This window comes from Pinus tabuliformis, chromosome 7, assembly GCF_031772625.1.
Source record: "Pinus tabuliformis cultivar Carrire ecotype Pingquan chromosome 7, CPIR1, whole genome shotgun sequence".
Lineage (NCBI taxonomy): Eukaryota > Viridiplantae > Streptophyta > Pinopsida > Pinales > Pinaceae > Pinus > Pinus tabuliformis.
Genome location: NC_142293.1, coordinates 310,651,377 through 310,671,759, shown reverse-complemented (window position 1 = coordinate 310,671,759; position 20,383 = coordinate 310,651,377). Strand labels below are relative to the sequence as shown.

The window sequence follows — 20,383 nt, the reverse complement described above, 5'->3', positions numbered from 1 at the left end:
ACAGTGGTAGAACCATGGGTAGCAGTACAGGATGCAGCAATGCAGAGGATGCTGGGCAGGGAGGCCTAGCATCAGCACAGGTACCGATGTCAGATGATCAGAGTAATACTCAATGAGGAGTATTGATAGAGCACAGTCCTCGCTAAGAGGGAGTGTTGATTTGGGGTAGCATCGAATGTGCTCTAGCCACGAAATTTGGTGAGAGGTTGGGGCACATGAGATCTCCAATACCCAGAAAGGGTTTGGGCATATTCTAAACAGATCAGCAGATATTAAAATAATTAATACTTTTAATGGAGTCCCTAAGTCTAAACTTAGGGAAAATAAAATATTAATGTGTATTAATATGAATCCATGTTAGAATGGTCCAAAAGACCTGGATCAAGACAGATCTAATCTTAGCCTTTGATTAGGGACTTAATCTCGACCATTGAGATTTCAACAAAAAAAATATAAGAGGAGGCTTGAGGGGCACTTGGAGAACACACTGAGGGAAACCAGTCAGTTCAATTTCTAGAGTAGGGTTTGTTGAGAAATTGAACTAGTGGTTTAGAGAGCAGTCAGGAAGCAGCAAGTACGAAACAAAGAGACGGGAGATCAGCACAGAAGAGGCAGACGCAGAGCCAGATGGGCTTGTGTCATCCACACAAAGGCTGCAAGAGTGACGCAGAAGCCCAGAGAGGCTACGCAAAGCCTCAGTAGAATGACGCAGAGCGTTTCAGGCTTACGCAGAGCATTTCAGGCTTACGCAGAGGTCAATAGGGCCTACGCTGGGTTTAGGATTGGAAGTTTGTCTATCTGTGGGTAAGCCAGTTTGGCACCTTGTTGTATAAGAAAATTGCTGAATAATCAAATCTTCCCTTGCTGCACCGGTTTTCCCACATTGGGTTTTTCAGGTTGTAGGTTGACGCAGAGGGTTTCAGGCTGTAGCAAAGGTCAGTAGGGCCTATGCTGGGTTTAGGAAAGTGCTGGAAGTTTGTCTATCTGTGGGTAAGCCAGTTTGGCATCTTGTTGTACAAGAAAATTGTTGAATAATAAAATCCTCCCTTGCTGCACCGGTTTTCCCACATTTGGTTTTTCCAGGGACATTAGTCCAAAATCACTGTGTCAATGTGTGCATAGTAAATACTATCATTCTAAAATTTTGTCTTTACCTGATAGAACAACACCAAACAATGATTCTGAAGTGGTACAAGGATACAAGACAGCTTTGAGGAAAATTTATAGAGATATGGGAGTTGCAATGGAAGTCTGCCAAGAATTTGAAAGGTTTGTATAGTCTACTAGTAGCTTTTCAGATCCAATAGCTATGGATGATCGAGGGCATCTTGATCCTATTACTTGGTGGGACTTCCATGGTTGGGATAACATTCATCTCTCTACTCTAGCCACCAGGTTGTTATCATAGGTTGCTAGTTCCTCATCAGCTAAGAGGAATTGGAGTACATATGGCTTCATCCATTCAGTGAAGCAAAACAGGATGGGAGCGGCAAAGGCTGAGGATCTTGTTTATGTTCATTCCAACCTTCGTCTTCTATCACATGTTGAACCAGAGTATAAAAAAGGTCCGAGCAGGATGTGGGATGTGGAGCCTGAGATCTCTGACTTGAACCTGACACTGAATGCCATGACTCACCTCAACCTACTTGAGGATATTTTTCCACCACCAGTCCGGCCTACTGATGCAACTTCCTACATTCTAGGACCCGATCATTTATTCATGATGGAGAGTTGCAATATGCAGAAGATATAGATCCATTTGAGGATATGTAAATGTATTTACTATTATCATTTACGAGATATGATCCTTTTTGCTACTTTGTATAAGGGAGGATGGATCATTTCAGTGTTTCAATCTTCATATTTATCATTCAGTGTTCTAAAACCATGTTAAAATTCCTTGAATGCAATTATTGGATATTTATCTTCTAACTGTTAGCAGTTCATTTTTCTTTTGAATTATTATTCGACAAATAACGATAAATTCACAATTACATTCTTCACAATTAAAAATGCTGTGGAATTATAAAATACAGAACTGAGAAATAGATGCGCACAAAAAAAAATAGACAACGTTGTTTTTGGACAATTGTCCCTTGAAAACCCCCAAAGGGAAAACTAGTGTAGTAGATGAGGTTTTTATTAATTCTTCAGCATATCTATGAGTACAATAATCTGCTTTCCAATCTGGGAAAGCTTCGACAATATACTACTGGAAAAATAATCTGCTTGCCAATGTGGCAAAGCTCCAACAATATACTATAGGAAAAATAATTTGGAAGACACCCTTGTTTCCCTCTGCAACTGATCTGGCTCTCTGGCGAACTCACACTTCTCCAACTGCTCACTTTGCAGTCCAGAAATGCGCACTGCTTGCGTAGATAGATTTGTACAACCCTTGAAATGCCTCCAGGTTAGACGTCTAGCCTCCCTCTGCCTTCGGAATCCACTCACTTTGCCTCCGGTACACTGATCCGCTAATTGGCAATTGAAACGTGGCTCTTTTGTAAACTTGCACTAGGTAAACTGGCTAACTCACACCACTGTATTCGACCTCTTCTACAGATGAACTCAACCTCCTCTTTCCTGTCTCTTGGACACTAGAAAACACTGAAGAAAATTCCTTCGGACTCTTTCTCCTGAATCTCTGTGAATCCCTTGCTTTGATGCTTTCCCTAGCTTCAACTACGCCCTTGTTGAATACCTACAACTAGGTAGTCGAATTGCTCAACTCATTGACCGTGTCTATCTCCAAGGCCTTCAACTTGCTCTTATAATCTCTTGTTGGGGTCTCAACGTCCATGGTTACATCTTAATCTATGGCTAGGATCATCTTGACTTCATCCATGGAAGTCTCTAGAGAAAAATAGAACTTCCTTATGAATACACTTTAATCAACACGTTTTCCTAAGTTAGACCTAGGAAATATTTAATTATGGCTAATTAAGTTAATTAAGGTGTTTCAAGTCATTTATTGCGAAACCTTTTCTAGGTTTTGGAGATCTCGTGTTCCTTAGCCTATTAGACACAAACTGAGACTAGAACACTTGTCCACTGCTACTAAATACAAAAATAACAAATCGCCCATCAGGGGTTGGGACCATAGTTTTAAAAACTGTTTTTAAAAACCGGTTATTGGTCTAATCGGCCGGTTAGCAAGGCCGCCGGTCTAGACCGACCAAAAAATCCGGTTTGAATGGCCATTTCTCCATTTTTTTTGCCCTAACCGGTGAAAACCGGTCGGTTTAGGACGAAACCGGCAAACTGGCCGGTTCCGTCCTAAACCAGCTGGTTTTAGGCACGCCCACCGTAAAGTGAAAAAAGCGGACTTCTGACTGTGGTTTAGGGGTTTTGGGGGGAAACTAAGGGTGTTTTCCCTCCAAAAACACCCTCTCCAAGCCTTTAAGAGGCCCCTCTCACTCTCATTTGTCTCACACAACTGATTTGGAGTGTTTGTGAGTTTGTTTGTGAGCTTGGAGAGTGTTGAGTTTTTGTTGAAGTAGTCATCTTGGAGTTGGAGTTGGAGCTATTTTGGAGATAGTGTGTAGCTGTCAGTGGAGTTGCCATCTTCAAGAGGAGGCTAAGGAAGCTAGTTTGCATTTCCAGGTAAGGATTTGCACTTGAAAATTCCTCATTTGACTGCTATCCATGAATTAATTTTTTTTATGTGTTATAAACTTCTCACTTCTATGATCTATCATCTATGCTATGAACTCTCTATCTCTATGCTATCAAATTTTGTAGCTTGCATGTGCATTTGTTTTCCTACATTTATCTTTGGTTTTCCATGTTGCTTAGCTGCAATTTTTTTTTAAATGGCAGATTTCTTTGCAAATTGTTATTATTTCAAGCAAACATGGCTCCAAAAGGAAAGGACAGTGCATGGGCTCATTGTGATGTAACTGATGGAAAAATGATATGCAAATTATGTCATAAATCTATTAGAGGTGGGGGTATTCTTAGGTTGAAACAACACTTGGCTGGGATAAGAGGCCAAGCAAAGCCATGTGATGCACCAAATGCACTGTTAGGTCCTATTAGGGCAGAATATATTTCCAAGCTTGAAAATTTTTATGAGGATAAGGCTAGGGAGAAGGCCGTCCAAGATGACATTGCAAGGAAAAGGGAATTATTAGAAGCCATGAAAGAGAGTCGGTATGATGATTATGAGATTCAAGACTCCTCTTCTATCCCTTCCACCAATGACCCCTTTCACTATGTTCATCCTTCTTTTGGCCAACCATAAAAAGGAACAAAGAGAAAAAACATCCAAAGTTATTTCTCATCTTCTGCCAACATTGCCTCTTCTAATCCCACTTCCTCCCAGCCAAGTTCTCAACCCACTTTGGATCAACATTGGAAAAGACAATGCAAAGAAACTTCTCATCAATACATTGCTAGATGGTGGTATGATTCAGATATCCCATTTAATGCTGCTCGCTCACCTTATTACCAAGCTATGTGGGACTCTGTTATAGCTGTAGGAAAGGGCTTCAAAGGCCCTAGTATGCATGACTTGAGGGGAGCTCTTTTGCAAAAAGAGAGATCTTCCATTGATGAGTATTTGGTTGAGTTTAAAGATTCATGGCTCAAAATAGGTTGTTCCATCATGTCAGATGGATGGACCGATGGAAAAAACCACACTATCATTAATTTCCTTGTTTCTTGTCCTCAAGGAACCATGTTTTTGAAATCAGTTGATGCATTTGATAAGGTAAAGGATGCAAACCTTCTATTTGAGCTTTTGGATAACATTATTCAGGAAGTTGGGGAGCAGCATGTTGTGCAGGTCATCACTGATAATGCCTCAAACTATGTTCTTGCTGGAAAGATTCTTGAGACCAAATATAAGACCATATTTTGGACTCCATGTGTTGCACATTGCATAGACCTCATGCTTGAGGATATAGGCAAAGTGGAGTGGGTAAAAACAAACTGTAGAGCATGCCAAGTGCATTACAAAATACATTTACAACCACTCATGGGTATTGAGCCTAACGAGGAAACACACTGGGGGCAAAGAGCTTGTTAGGCCTGCGATTACGAGATTTGCAACTCACTTCCTCACGTTGTAATGTCTCAATGGTCAACATAAAAACTTGCAGAAAATGTTTTCCTCTGAAGAATGGTCTGAATCTCGGTGGGCTCATAGACCAGATGGAAAAGACACCAAAAAGAAAGTGTTAGACACTTATTTTTGGAAAAGGTCTCTAGAACTTGTGAAAATTACGGAGCCCCTTGTTAAAGTGCTAAGGTTGGTGGATGGGGAAAGATTGGCCATGGGCTACATTTATGAGCTATGGATCAGGCAAAGGAGCAAATACGGGCAGCTTACAAGGACAAGTTAGCTAAATATGGCCGTATATGGGAGATCATTGATAACAGATGGAACAATCAACTCCATCGTCCTATACATGCAGCTTGGTATTTTTTGAATCCAAAGTATCCCTATCAAAATCGGCTAGGAGATCTACATGATGGGGAGGTCAGAGCTGGATTGATTGATTGCTTGGAGCGCATACATAGACAACTTACTATTTTCAATATGGCAGGTGGTCCTTTTGGCAAAAACTTGGCAAAGATGGCAAGAGACGTGGACCAACCAGGTAAGCAATTCCAATTTCCAATTTGTTTTTCTTCTCAAGTTAAAATTGTTTACGTTCTTTACAATTCAAATTATAAACTAAGTTACTAATTAATGTCTTTTTCTTTGCAACACATTGGTGGGAGTCATTTGGTGGCCAGTGTCCTCAATTGCAAAGGTTTGCAATTAGAGTCCTCAGTCAAACTTGCAGCGCTTCAGGTTGTGAGCGCAATTGGTCTGTTTTTGAGCGCATACACACGAAGAAGAGAAACCGTTTGGAACAAAAACGATTAAATGATCTTGTTTTCGTGCAATACAACCTTCGACTGAGGAGGAACCAAATGATGAGCAAAACACCTGATCTAGATCCCATTGTGTTGGATGATATTGATCCAACATCAGAATGGGTGGAGGAGACTGAAGATCCTATGTTTGAGGCTGATTTTGATATGGACATGGCTTTAGCGGGGGATGAAGCAGATTATATGGCAGCATCAGAACTAGGATCAATAGCGACATCAAGGAAAGGCAAAGAACCAATGGAAGGCACTAGTTGTGCAGGTCGACAAACTCGTGCTTCCATTAGGTCTACTTCTATTGTCATTGGTGGCATTGATACTGAGGTTGCAGATCAGGCTGAGGCATCCTCAGACTTTGAACCAGATGATGTCTATGTAGCTCCTGATGATGATCTTGTGTCTAGAAGTGGTGATGAACTTGATGATTGATCATGTGTACATTGTAGACTTGTAGTAGACTGTAGGCCAATGGCCTCATAGCTTGCAACATTGTTTTTGGACTTTATAGGCCATTTAGAGCCTCATTTCTTATGTATTTTGCTATTTTGTCGATGAAATGTATTGCACTTGGTGCCATTTTGATATATTCACCTTTACATGGTATATAAATGAGCAAACTTTGCATATTTTGTCTCTATTGGCTTGGAACCATGGTTTTACATCTTAAAAATAGTTTTTTTCATTAAAAATTAATTATTTAATATATTTTTTTAAAACCGGTTCGTTTAGACCAAACTAGTCCTGGTTAGACGGGTTCCGGTCGGTAAACCGGTTCATTAGGTGGACCGGTCCGGTCACCGGTTTCGGTTTTAAAAACATTGGTTGGGACATGCAAGGGTTCCTTGGCTTCTATGAGATAGAGCCCAAGAAATGGGTGATGGCCATATGATAGAGGTAGATCTCATGCTTGGCTTTTGCCCATGCGCTAATTTGTAAGATTCAACCATATTTTCCATTTTGATCTTTCTTGTAGCCATCACATGCCCTTTCTTTTTTTTTTAGTTGCATCAACCTCCCAAGGTGCATTTCTAGGCCCTACCTAGGTATGAGGATGTGTGGATACGAAATCTCAAAGAACCAATGGTCAGTGGAACCTAAAGAAGGGAGGTGTAATAGGGGCTCATACTGTGAGATGTGAAGTGGTAAGTATGGAATAGGGAGAGATGGGGCTATGCTATCTCAATCATGGTTTCCCAAGTAGTGCCCCTCTTGTAACCATTGGGCCATTAGGGGAGGTCCCACTAGACTAGGATTGAAAATTAACCCCTAATTAAAGGTGAGGGAACAATACTATGGCCAAGATCCTTCTTCCTTTCAAGTTATCCCATAATCGATGCCAAAATGGCCAAATACAAACAAGCACAAGCACTCAATTGCAAAATGATTAATGTACCTTTTGATCAGAAGCCCACCTTCCAACATGTGCCCTTGACAAATGGGCGAAGAAACATATGACTGATGCAGGTGGCAGAGATATGAATGGCATGTCACATCGGCCACAAAGTGGGTCTCAGGGGCTGCTTGTTGGAAGAAATGAATAGGAGAAAAACTTCTCCTAGGGGTTGCCTACTTTTGGTGGGTAACATGGCTTTTTTATTTTATTTTATTATTATTTTTCTATATTTTCTCTCAAGCATACATGTTATGAAGGGAGAGTCTAAAAGTACCCTTTCTTCAGGGTACTTGTGGGCACCCTCTGTTTCATGGGGACACCCACTTTTTCATGGCAATGTCCCCATGTGTGTTTCCTAGGGTCACCCCTCAAGGGATACTTGAGAAAATGCCCCCATGGAGTACCTATGTCTCTGGAGTGCATTCATTACTCTTGGAAACATGTCCTTTGTGTAACATTGGTGATTCAATTACCTTTTTCTTTGGGAAAATGAAAAATATTTTTTCTTCCTATATAGTGTTAGAGTCTAGATCAATACAGTGGTATTTGATGCTAATTTACAAATTTATAAATAGCATTTGTAATCATTAGCATTTGATAAATTGATTTGTTCAACCTTATTGGTTGGTAGGTTGTTTTCCATTGATGTTTTAAAGGAGTAATTTGAGCTTGGTGCAAAATTAAACTAATGATTTTCTTTTTACTGTTATTGCATTTTAGGGAGGAGATGGAGACACCTAAGGTATGGGCTCAAATCTGTATCCAAAGTATGGTGCGATTGGCCAAAGAAACCACTACTGTGCGGCGAGTCCTAGAACCAATATTTCAATACTTTGACATGGGGAAGCATTGGTCTCCTGAGAATGGATTAGCTGTTTCTGTTCTTCGTGACATGTCGTACTTAATGCAGAATACAGGTACAAAATCTATTAGGAGTAAAGGTACATGTTTTTGTAGTGTATTTTATCTAAGCATTTGAATACATGGTTAGTGAAATGCATTTTTTTATTGTTTTCAAAATAGGAAAAGGTTTTTGAACAACTGTGGCAATATGCAAGTGTTAGTCTAAAAATTGTGGTGCTTCCCTTTTTTAACGATTAATAGAGAGGCATTGAAGTTGATATCACACATTTTTATTAAGAGATGTCATCACATCTAATTGCCAAGATTTGGTGATGGCCAAGATTTTGACTCATGTTTTAAGGGACTAGAGCTTAGTTGAATAGTGTCAAAACATGTCATGTAATAGAAATTGAAAGTATCTTTTAAAGTTAGTGAAGGTTTGTCATTTTTTTTTCTCGGATAATAAGTCATATATTATGCAATTTCACTATGCTATTGAACTAGGCGTGGCAGAAATTTTCTTCGCCTCCTTCTATAAGTGAGGAGAGCATCTTTGACTGAGTCACTATTCAACTGATGTGATATTTGTTCAGAAGATGGACTCAGTATGTGAGTCTTTCGACTGGGTATTGGATGGAATTTTTGGCCTATCTTGAATCAGTAGTCATGCTCCATGTTGGTGGAAATATGGGCTGATTATGGCATAAAGTAGAAGTAGAATGTGGTTTCAAGTTTACGGTCACTATTAGCGGTCACCAAAAGATCTGGGAAGTAAAATATTCATATAAATTATGCTCACTTCTCTAAAGTTGACATTTGTGTATATGAAGAAACCCTTTGTTGGCTCAGCAGTTTTTATTTCTTGTACATTGTGTTTATATATATATATTTCTTGTACTATAGTACCTTAATGATTTCTTTTTCACATGGTTGCTTGGTTCCCGTTGAAATCCTTCTTTTGAGTCTGAAGTCCATGACCATGTATTTTTTGGTTAAACCAAGGTGTGTGAGCATAATGTTCCATTATGGCTTGGAATAGAGTATATCTTCAACTCGTGAGATTTATAATTATTAGTTACTTTTTTTGGTATTTCCTGGCTTTACTTTTTGTTTGTGACCCATTATAGATTATATTGGCTGCTGTTACCCTATCTGTTCATATGGTAGTTCTTTGTATGCATGATGATAGGCAATATGATTTGATAAGATATCTATAGAGGGAAGGTTGCATCTATTGTGATTGATTGTCACATAAAAGAAACGGACCTACTAATTAACTTGTATTGGTCGACCTATAAGAGTGTTTATGATTATGCAATATTGTTTATATGGATCAGAATTAAGTATAATGTGGGTTTGGTGACTGGTCTAATTGGGTAGCGAATAAAGGGGTAAGCTTGCATCTTGATGTAAACCCAAAGGGTTCGGTGTCCTGACATATTGAGTTAAACTTAGGCTATTGTTGTTTATAACATTTTGACATGAGAAAACTGCAACTAGGCAAAATTGGGTATGTGTCTAAAATACTTTGAAGTTTGCACCATTTTTTTGAATGCATACTCGTGATAATGATATTATTCTTAAGTGCTTTCATTCCAGTGTTAATGCAGATAAAGTTTGAAATATAGAAATATTGAATATCTATCCTATATTTTCTAGTTTTAAGAGGGAGTTGTGTAGCAAAGAAATCATATGCAATTTAGTGTTTATGCCAAATACATTGACACTACCTCCGTCCTAAGGCAGATATGAATTGAACTAAGACACATTAGGATTACAGATTTGGGAAGGTACGGGTTTTGGTGTCATTTGTTAGTATTTAGACTCATTGAAGATAATGATTTTGGTGTCATTTGTTAGTATTTAGACTCATTGAATATAATGATTTTGGTGTATTTCCTCCAGCCAATATAAGGAATCACTTATATGAGAATTGTACATTGTGAAGGAACTAAGACCACATGAGTTATGAATGAGAGAATACACACACACACACACACACATGCACATGAATTTATTCTTGTCATCTTGACATAGAATTACAGATGATTATTTTGTTATGGTACATCTTAGGTTTATTGGGAGTTACTCTCTTAATTCTCACAAGTCAATGTGTAATGGACCATCGTTTTTGTTATATGCGAGAGCCATGCTCCCCTTCTACATAAATGTTTATTATGATTTTTTGAGCAACTTGCGTCAATGCAATCAGTATTAGTGCAACAATTCTTGCACTAACACCATAAATCTCCCACAATTATATATTTTTATTGAGAGATATTCTTTTTAATCCTTATAAGTAGTTATGTAACTGAACATCATTTTTGTACTTGGGAAATCATGCTATCCATCTATATTTGGCATATGTGTTTTTTATTGTGTTGTTTTGGGTGATTTGGTTCACTAAAGCTTTGACACCTTCTAAAACCTAATGGGCTTACACACATCACTAGTAGTATATTTGCTGTAATTTTGCAAACATTATTATATGTGGAAGCACTCATAAGTAATTTATAATGTAATTTATCTAATCAATCTTGATTTAATAAAGTTAGAGCTATTTGCAAAAAACCCAATAGCGAAAATATTCTACCAAGTAAGTTTATTGCATACTTTGTTTTCACAATTTTGGAGGCCATCACATGACAATAGAATTTTTTTCTCAAAAGATGCTCAAAGGTTGGGAGATGTTTCACTTAACACAGAATTCCTTTCTCTTATGCCATGGACCCTAGTCTTCTTTTGTCACAAGAGCTACAAGAACGATGCTTCTTCTCTCCCAGGGTTTCACTAAACCCTAGTTTTGTTTACCTCATTTGGGAGATAACCTAACCCTAGAATTTTTCGTTGTATTCTTCAAGAACCCTAGAGATCAAACATAGAGAGAGATTACATTAACGAAGAATACAAGGAGAGAGAGAGGTGCATGCCACTCCTCACATCTTGATCTCTATAATAAGTGAGTGATGAGTGGATGAATAGAAATACATACTCCTTTTATGATATGAGACGTAGTGGAGGACCACATATGAAGCACTACACTACAAAAATGCACATGTCAAGTTCCAGCGTGAAGTCATGAACAAGACTCCAAGGCATGAAAAATTGACGACAGGTGCCTAATGCTCTTTCTCCAAGAGCCTTGAAAGCTCCAACACTCATCCTTTGTTATGTGCTTCTTTGGGTCCACTCTACATACATGATCACTCCCTCAACCCAAGTCAACATAAGTCAAGTGCAAGCTTCCATGCAAACAATCCAAGTGTGCCTATGCAAGATAGGGTTGGACATGCTCCTTTAGAATGCCCAACACTCCTCCTTCGAAGCAAGGTGTCCTCCTAACAAACAACTAACCTTGATGTGACCAATATGAAGAATGCCACCAAGGTGTGTAAAGGTGTCTAATGTTCTAAGGAAGTAAGCCACATAAGCATCCACACGAGGTCAAGCGATTCATGAGCATGCCACCTTGATATGTGCATGCCCATCATGGAACAACCAAGGGTCATCCATACACCATGCATGTAGAGATCACATGAAGGACCCTCAAGCACGGTGTACACACATTTTGTGTAACCTGAAACACTCCCTCTTTATGAGGAAAGTGTTTTCACAAACATTAGTCTATTCCCTCTGCAACTCACCCATACCTAGCATCTAGAAATCTATAATTGTTACAGTCTCGAGATGAACTTAAACATATTTCTCCATCAAGGCATCACGCCTCATCTGCTCGAAACTAGAGGTTGGCTTACAAATGGAAGAAGTCAATGCAACATGAATAACATATCTCCTAGGAGTTATACTCGCCCTCACTAAAGATATTGGCACTCCCTCTTGTTTCTGGGCATCTTGTAATGTGCGGGTAAACAATCTCAACTTCTTGCAGGCTAGAGTAGTAGGTGAATGCAAATACATCCCAATTTTGCATCGTTGACTCTTGGATCTGATTCTTCTCTAATTTTCCTTATTAATATAAAAGTGTAGGAGGATTGTTCTGGGTCATTTATATGCTGTTTTATGTCTGATTTCTCTTGTTATTTCTGCTGCAAATTAATTTCAGAAATTAAAATAGAAAGGTATTTATCTTATGGCAGTTTCAGAAATTTTATTTAGGTAAAATATTTTTCTTTATTTTGTGTAAACTGTGGAGATAAAATAGCTCTGATCTTGTATTAGAAAATTAATAGTAAAACCTAGGGGAGAACCTGGTGTTGAAGATGATGATGGTTCTTAGGGCTCGTTGTAAATTTAGTACTTCTAGTATAGTAAAAGAGATGAAGAGTAGAGTTAACATTTTATATGATTTTGGACTCTTTTTCTTTTGGGATGTAAGGATAGGGAAATATTATGGATTTCATGTATTCTTGATGATCCACAAAGGTTATTGCTGCCTCAAAATCTAGCAGGCCTTGTGAGAGGGCTCACAAGACAAGGACTAGACCAAGGGACAACACTATGCAGTGGAGGCCCACTATCACCACAACCACAACCTCCCGCTCTTTAGTGGATTTTCACCACAAGGGAAATATTATGGATTTCATGTATTCTTGATGATCCACAAAGGTTATTGCTGCCTCAAAATCTAGCAGGCCTTGTGAGAGGGCTCACAAGACAAGGACTAGACCAAGGGACAACACTATGCAGTGGAGGCTCACTATCACCACAACCACAACCTCCCGCTCTTTAGTGGATTTTCACCACAAGGGATGCTTCGCTATGTAGGTCACCTAATAGGTATTCAGAGTTTAAGGCTTAGAGGTGACAAGGATAGGCTCAAGGAAAGGCAGTTAGCTTAAGGACAAAGCTCAATGAACAAAGGGAAGGAAAAGCTTGCCCTCCAAGAGACCTATTTAAGGCTCATGTTAGGTTTAATGAATAGGCAAGGAGAAAGACTTACAATTTACCAAGGTGCGGAATGTTGAAGGAAAAGTAACTAGGTTCGGTTTTCATTATGACTTGTATCTATAATATTATGAAGAAAATTGTTATTCCTTGCATCATGGGTTTCATGAGCAAGATGTGTTTAACGTAGGTCAAAGACTTCTTCTTGATGTCTTTAGGATTTCCAATGTGTCATCATAAGTGTTATGAAAGTCATTAGGTCAAAGGTTAAGCTCCAAGATTAGTGTCACTATTATCATGCAAAACCGCTCTACAATATGCAGTAAACCTCCTTGATATGTCGGCCCAAAACTAAGGTACTCCTGTCAGCTTGGTATATGATCATTGACTCATATATATAGGTGTTAACATAAGGTCAAAAGGATCATCTTCGGAATAGTCTACGCATCACAGTCATCGATAAAAGGAATGCATACACTGTAGGTATCTCGGAAGCATCTCGGTCTCAGAAGTTTGGTCTCGATATATAAACATGTCTTTGGAACAATCTTCTCATCACAGTTATCAAGCAAGGAACGATTACACAGTGAAGTCTCAGAAGCATCACGGTCTCAGAATTCTCACAATACATAGATAGTACTCTATACTTCGCAAGTCTAATAGAAACTCGGTGTTACAGTCCTCGCAAGCATGTAAGAAAATATTGATGATATGGTCCTCACAAATCTGGAAGAAGAAGCTTGGTGATACTTCTCTTGGTAGTAAGTAAGAAGATCGATTATATACCTCTCTCGAAAGTCTATAGGGAGCTCAGGAAACTTCGAAGTCTGTAAGACATTGATATCTCTCGGAAGGTCACTCACTGTAATATATATATCTCAGAACCAATTAATGAACTGTGCATATATATCTATCTCTCTCTCTCTCTCTCTCTCTCTCTATATATATATATATATATATAGACATTGGCAGTACTAAGTACAACACTAAGGTGTGATCTCTCTCATATTTATTGCATCCAATGAAGAATCAAAGGACTGTGGCCAATCGATAGAAGAAGGTGTTGAAGATAGTGACATAGAAGACATAAGGAGAAGGAGTACATTGATATCAAGGCAGGAAGTTGTAGACCAAGCAGTGCAGAGAATAGTGACACTTATCTTGGAGGTAACCTTGTGTTTATTTTGTCAAGGGTCTTGGTATTCGTTTAAATGTATATAAGAAGAGATTCAAGGATTTTACTCTCAAGAGGAGAGTTTTTGCCCTGGCTTGGAGCTAACATCTTGTGTACTTTTTTTATTATTGATCATCCATGTTGATAACTGCTTGAAGAATTGAAGAACACACTAATATAACAAAGCTAATTGAAGAAGACAACACAAACTGTTATCAACAAGTTTGAGAAGAATCACTAAATCATGAATTGCCCTAGATTCTTCAACATGGTATCAGAGCTATGGTTCATGAAGGGCATGAAGGAGATCAACTATATCACAGAAAAGCTTGTGAAGAAGTGTTCATCCCAGTGAAGGGTCACGATGCCTATATATCACAGTCTCGGTTAGAAGGGTCTCAGTACTATCACAGTCAACACTGTCTCGGATAGAAGTGTCTATATCACAGTCACAGAGGAAATATCTACAATACAAAGATGTCTATACCACAACCTCAGTCTCAGGCATATCATAGTCTTGGAAGAATCACAGTATGTCACAATCCCGGTCTTAGCCCATGATGATGCTCCAGTCTCAGCCTATGGTGATGCTACAATCTTTGCCTAACCTGGAGCTACCATAGTAAGAAAAGTCTAACTGATTCAATGTCATCACAGTTAGGTGAAATGATTCTCCAAAAATCTGAAGTAACCAAGTATTAAAGTAACCAAGTCAAAGGTATGTTTGAATCTCTAAGATTAGCTAGTTTAATTTGTAACCTTTAGATAGTCCATGTGATTCTTAGATATGAAATAAATTAAATTGATCCTATATATTCTAGAAGAATCTAACTTGAAAAATAAAGGCATATTCTTGGTACCACGGTTTTGCTTGAAAGCATGTATTGCCGTCCACTATTAACTATTCTAAGGAAGGACTTGCTAAAAGATCAAGGAGTATGAAGGAAGGCATCACAAAGGTTTGTTAAAAGTCACAGGTATTTCTATATTATAAAGTTTTGTTATTATCTTTGTCAAATCCTATCTACACTGCTATATCTACACTGCTAACGCTCATCTTGTTTAGCTCTCTTAAATCGTAAAAGATTATTGTTTGAAGTAATTCATCATCCGATGAATCTTCCACCCTATTCATTTCTAAATTGTTTAAATAGAAAGAACCTTGAAAGGTTCTTTGGAAACCCTAACCTATGGGCATATTGATAAGATGTCAATCCCTAAACCTTCTCAAGGATATTAATGATAAAATATTGCTACATTGATTGACATAAATTGATGATGTGTGAAGCCCTAAACCTAATTAGGGCTATCAATGAAGAAATTCCTATATTGGTTGATTTATTGGTGATGTCATATTCGAGTTTTTGATATGATCATGGAAGCTCTAACCTATTAAGGTTGAAATCTTGAACCCTTGAAGTTCTGATACAATTTGCTTTTACAATGAATCAAAAACCTAAGTTTTGGTTAGGTCTACAAGCAAGAGCCGTGCCATGAAATGTCCTAGGAATGAAACCCTAGGTACATGTTTCCTTTCCTAGCTTAGTCTTGGTCAATGTATTGTCTAACTATATAATGTGTCTATACATAATGGCTATCTCCTAGAAATATGTGCTTATCAAATTTTCTAAAGATTATGGGATCTAGTGTTTGATAGTCAAGCCCTAGTCAAAGTTTGAAAGTTCTAGGATGATGATTGAAATCTAGGGTTTGTAACTAAATCCTAGTAATGATTAAATTCTCTAGTATGTGTATTCATCTAAATCTATAAATTGTGTGTTGAGAATTTATAGATAAAAAGTCTAGGGTTTACATCAAACCCTATTTGAAGCAATTCATGCTAATAAAATCTAGGGTTTACCAAAAACTCTAGTAGATAGTCTATCATATGGTTTCTTAAGTTATCTAATCTTGATTGAATTGCTGATATGACTTAGGGTTTGTATCAAACTTGGTCTAGATGACTAATGTAATTAAGAGTGTAATCTCTTGCTGGTTATGAAAAATTATAAATGCTTCCGCTACTGTAAAAGTTTTGTTATGATCAATTCGTGCTTCTACATAATTAGTTTGTACTTGCTGTATAAGTGGTGTAGGTACATCATATTGGTAAAGAAGCTAGTAAAAAAAGTTGACATGATCAACATGAGATCAAGGAAGCTATTGGAAGAAGCCTATATGACCTAAAGACAAAATGAAGTATGTATGCTTGTATTTAATTTTATAATGTCTTGTCGTATGGCTATTGGAAACATGAATCACTACTTCTATCTTAAAAAGCATGATCAAGAGAAAAAGGATCTCCTCCTCTGAGAAGATGCAAAAAAGCATAAGTCACACTAGAGTGAAATCAACATAATATGTCCTCATATAAAGTATGAGGTGGTTGACTACGAATACAATAACTCTGATTAGAAACCCTTGAGAATGGAGTGAGTGGGGAAGAAAGAGATCGAGAACTATGCAACCATGATGAAGGCAATCAACATCCAAAAGACCAAGAAGAATTGACTAGGAAATCTCCCGAAAAGATATGAAGATTTTGATGAAAGTCTGAAAAAGATAGAGACCCTTGACGATGTATATCTTTGGGAAATGTGTCAACAAGTATGTAGGATGCTGATACCTACTGAAAAGATGTCATGATAAAGAGCCATGTCGAAAGGTACGATTTGATTTAATGCTATGCTTTGATTTCTTGAATAATATCTGGATGAAGTTCATGCAGGACTACTAGAACAAGATCTGTAAGTACAAGTACATCCAACATTCATGTGATGGATGGAATCTCCTGAAATAAGCATGAAGAGAAAGAATTAGCCATATGAAGAAGGTTCCAGATATATACCAGGAAGTCCACTTTCCATGAAGAAAGGAATGGCAGGACAAAATAAGAAGGAAAGTGATCGATGGTCGTTGCCCTAGAAGAAAGAAACTCGATTGAATTGCATGACATCAAGGAAAGAAGTTGATCAAACAACTGAAGGACATATGAAGAAGAAGTTGCTGATGTATAGAAGAGTCCCTAGCTAAGAGGGAGCTCTGACAGGTCCCTGATCAAGAGGGAGTTTGAATTAGATCACTTGTGATTACAATGGAGTGACAATTGTGTTTTTCTATTTCATGTGTCGTGCACTAGACTAGGACTAACAATCGCAAGTCTAGGTGAAGGCCATGAATGGAAATGAAGACACATGATAGACACATTATCCTTGTCTTCATTTTGTAGAAAGGATGGAGGATTGAGTAATCATCTGGCATCCGATACACTTTGAGGATGTGTAGGACATTCAAGAAAAGAAGTAGGCAAGAGGACCAATGTTCTTTGAGGAATGGGGTATTGTTCATTTTATTTTTTCATAGATTGTATTTGCTACCGAATCAAAGTGTTGCAGAATCACTCTGTTCTCAACCGAAGGTGAGTATACAGAGCTGAATGTTAAGTTATGGCCATGGTTCCAAGTAACTCTCACATAAGGGGTACCATTAACCAAGCTGAGAATGAGAATGCTGTGGCTTCCTTTTACTATCATAGATTTATGTCTTAATTTAGATTTAAATTTGAATTGCTTTTTATTTACATCTTGTGAAAAGTAGATTAGATCATGCAGTAGTTGATTTTTGACTATTCTGTGTATACTGCACTGAGTGCCTTGCCAGATTAATAAACTAATTGCTTGTGTAATCTGAATTCATCCTGCTAATAGGAAGACACACAAAAGCACTGTCAAGGTACTGACAAGTTCCATATCACCCAGTCCATATATGATTTGATGATTGGTAGTTTGTGTGTCTGGAAGTTGAATGATTGGTGTCTCCAGTTGTGATGGTTGAGTTAGTGTGATTGAAAGGGCCTGTTTCCTGACAACCAGTAATAGAGTCAGTAGAATTGTATGAAGGGTGTCGACTTCTGGCCTGGCATAGTGTAAATGTAACAAGGTCTGGAGGCATTGTAACATCTGCGATCTGAATAAAGAGTGAAAATTTTGCTGTGTGATTCTTATTATTTAGGACTAGTGATAAGTTTGTTTACTTGTGTTGCGGTGCCCACTGAGAACTTGTGGCCTGTGGCTGTGACTTCATTACATGAGTACTATTCTATATAAAATACTACAGCATATTAAGCATATGAAAGATGACATTGCTGACTGCAACAGTTTCAAGGACAAACATTGCAGGAAGCAAGTGCAGGATCAAAATATTCCTTGATTGGTAGATCTAAAAGCAGGGCTATTTCTCAGAGTTACATGCGCTTGTAGGACATTAATATTTTACTTTTCCAATTCTCACAGTTCTTGTTTCTGTGTATTGCAGGAAATGATGATTTGCTCTTGTCTGTCCTCATCAGACATCTCGATCACAAAAATGTAGTACACCAGCCGCAGATGAAAACTGATATAGTTGAAATTGCTGCTATCTTGGCTAGGCAATCTAGATCAAAAGCCATAGTTTCAGAAATTGGTGCAATCAATGATCTGTCTAGGCATTTAAGGAAAAGTCTTCAGGCCACAATGGAGGCTGTGGGTCCACTGGAGGCTAGCTGGAACATGTCTCTCCAAAATGCCATTGAAGAATGTTTATTGGAACTCATGAAAAGGGTATGTTTGTCATTTCAAACTTCTGAGGATAAGCTTTTCTTTGAAAATGTTTTGATGAATGCAGCTGCCTCACAGAACAGTGATGGTTTTACTGATTATTGTCTGAGAGTTTTTCTGTAATAGATGTTGCTTGTTTTCTGTGTTTTTTCTTCTGTCTTTGGTAAATAAGCAATTATTCATAGCACTGATGTCTTTTACATAGTGAAGTGAAAGGAAAGAATTGGATTAAAAGTGGTGTATTTTTAATATTTATGTAAAATGTAATATTTTCTGTACGATATTATGTTGCTAGATATGATATTATTTTGCTAAAGATGTTCTTCTTTGTTTCTTATTTTATAGAGATTTCGTCATTCTTTTTTGTGTTAGCCTCAGTAGCTGTTCTACTGAATTGACTGACAGATTTGGCATTTGACTATTAGGGTGGAGATCCTGGACCCGTATTTGATATGATGGCCACAACATTGGAGAAGGTTTCAGTTGTGCCAGTTACAGCAAGGGCCACAATCGGAGCAATGTTGATTCTTGCCCAGATAATAGCTTCTGTATCAGATCAGTCATATGTACAGCGGGTAGGATAGTTTTCTAATGGTTTGGGTCTTGTGTTGATTAAGAATACGTTATGGAATAGTGTCTCTGCTGCATTCTCTGTCCATTGTGAATATCTTAGTCTACTTTATTGATCCTATTTAGCTTGGAGTTGACTTTCTCCCATACTTGGTTTTCCTTTACATTAAATACTCTCTGTCGAGCTTATTACTATCCATTTTTAAACGCAAAATCTGTTTGTGATTGTGAAATGCACTAGCACCAATTACTTTGAAAATCTACTAGTTTCTGCTGCAAAACAAGCCTAGTCTGATCCTTTGGGACAAACTCAGTTAAATGTGGTCAAACTTTCAAATATTTGGTGAATTTGACCAAATTACTGGCCCACTTTGACCAGTTTTGATTATGTTTGATCGTTATGACAGATTTTGGCAGACATTTATGTAATGTAAAGTAAATTTGAGTTTGTTATTTGCAGAGTTTTATGCTGAGTTTTTGAAGTTTTTACCTAGTCTGAGTTATACTCTAATTGTGCACTTTTGGCAATTTTTATGTGAGTCTGGGTCATGTTCTTAATCTTTGGCTTTGCTGAGTTGTTCCAGAGTCTGAGTCACAACTTTGTTTTCAATTTACATGAGTGCAGACTGGCCACCATAAATTTTAGACATGGCTTACCTGTATTATGGGTTTGGATCGATCGCCATAATGATTCTTTTTGAGTACCTGCCTACTGTTGTCAGCTCTTGATTATGCCATTTTCTATTGTTTTAATGCAGTTAGACAGTGTTGGGAATGTTGTTTTTCTGAGATCTATTCAGTTTCAGCATCCCAGAGTATCAGTTCATCTGTTGCTGGATGATTGCTCTCTGGCAATTTTGTTGATGTTGTTCAGCAGTGGTTGACCTAATCTGTAGATATATACCAGACTTGTGTGATTTGTTTGTCAGGATGATCTGCTGTAATATTATGTTCTATCTAATTAAGGGTGGTGGTTGAACCCATTCTCTAGTGAGGATGGTTTTGGATGGCTGGCCTGGGGTGACCGTATTTGTAAAAGCTCTTGAGGATAGATATTATAGAATTTCTATTCACTTTATG

General features: G+C 37.9%; 1 protein-coding gene across 3 annotated transcripts in view; it reads left to right on the top strand.

Moving 5' to 3' along the window:
* Positions 1 to 20,383, top strand: part of LOC149247113 (protein SEMI-ROLLED LEAF 2-like) — a 336,900-nt gene that overhangs the window by 138,873 nt on the left and 177,644 nt on the right. For all 3 annotated transcript variants that reach the window (XM_089458129.1, XM_089458131.1, XM_089458130.1), the window contains exons 9-11: positions 7,997 to 8,193; positions 18,453 to 18,736; positions 19,159 to 19,308. In XM_089458129.1, the coding sequence (XP_089314255.1) occupies positions 7,997 to 8,193; positions 18,453 to 18,736; positions 19,159 to 19,308 (631 nt within the window). The remainder of the gene's footprint in view (positions 1 to 7,996; positions 8,194 to 18,452; positions 18,737 to 19,158; positions 19,309 to 20,383) is intronic.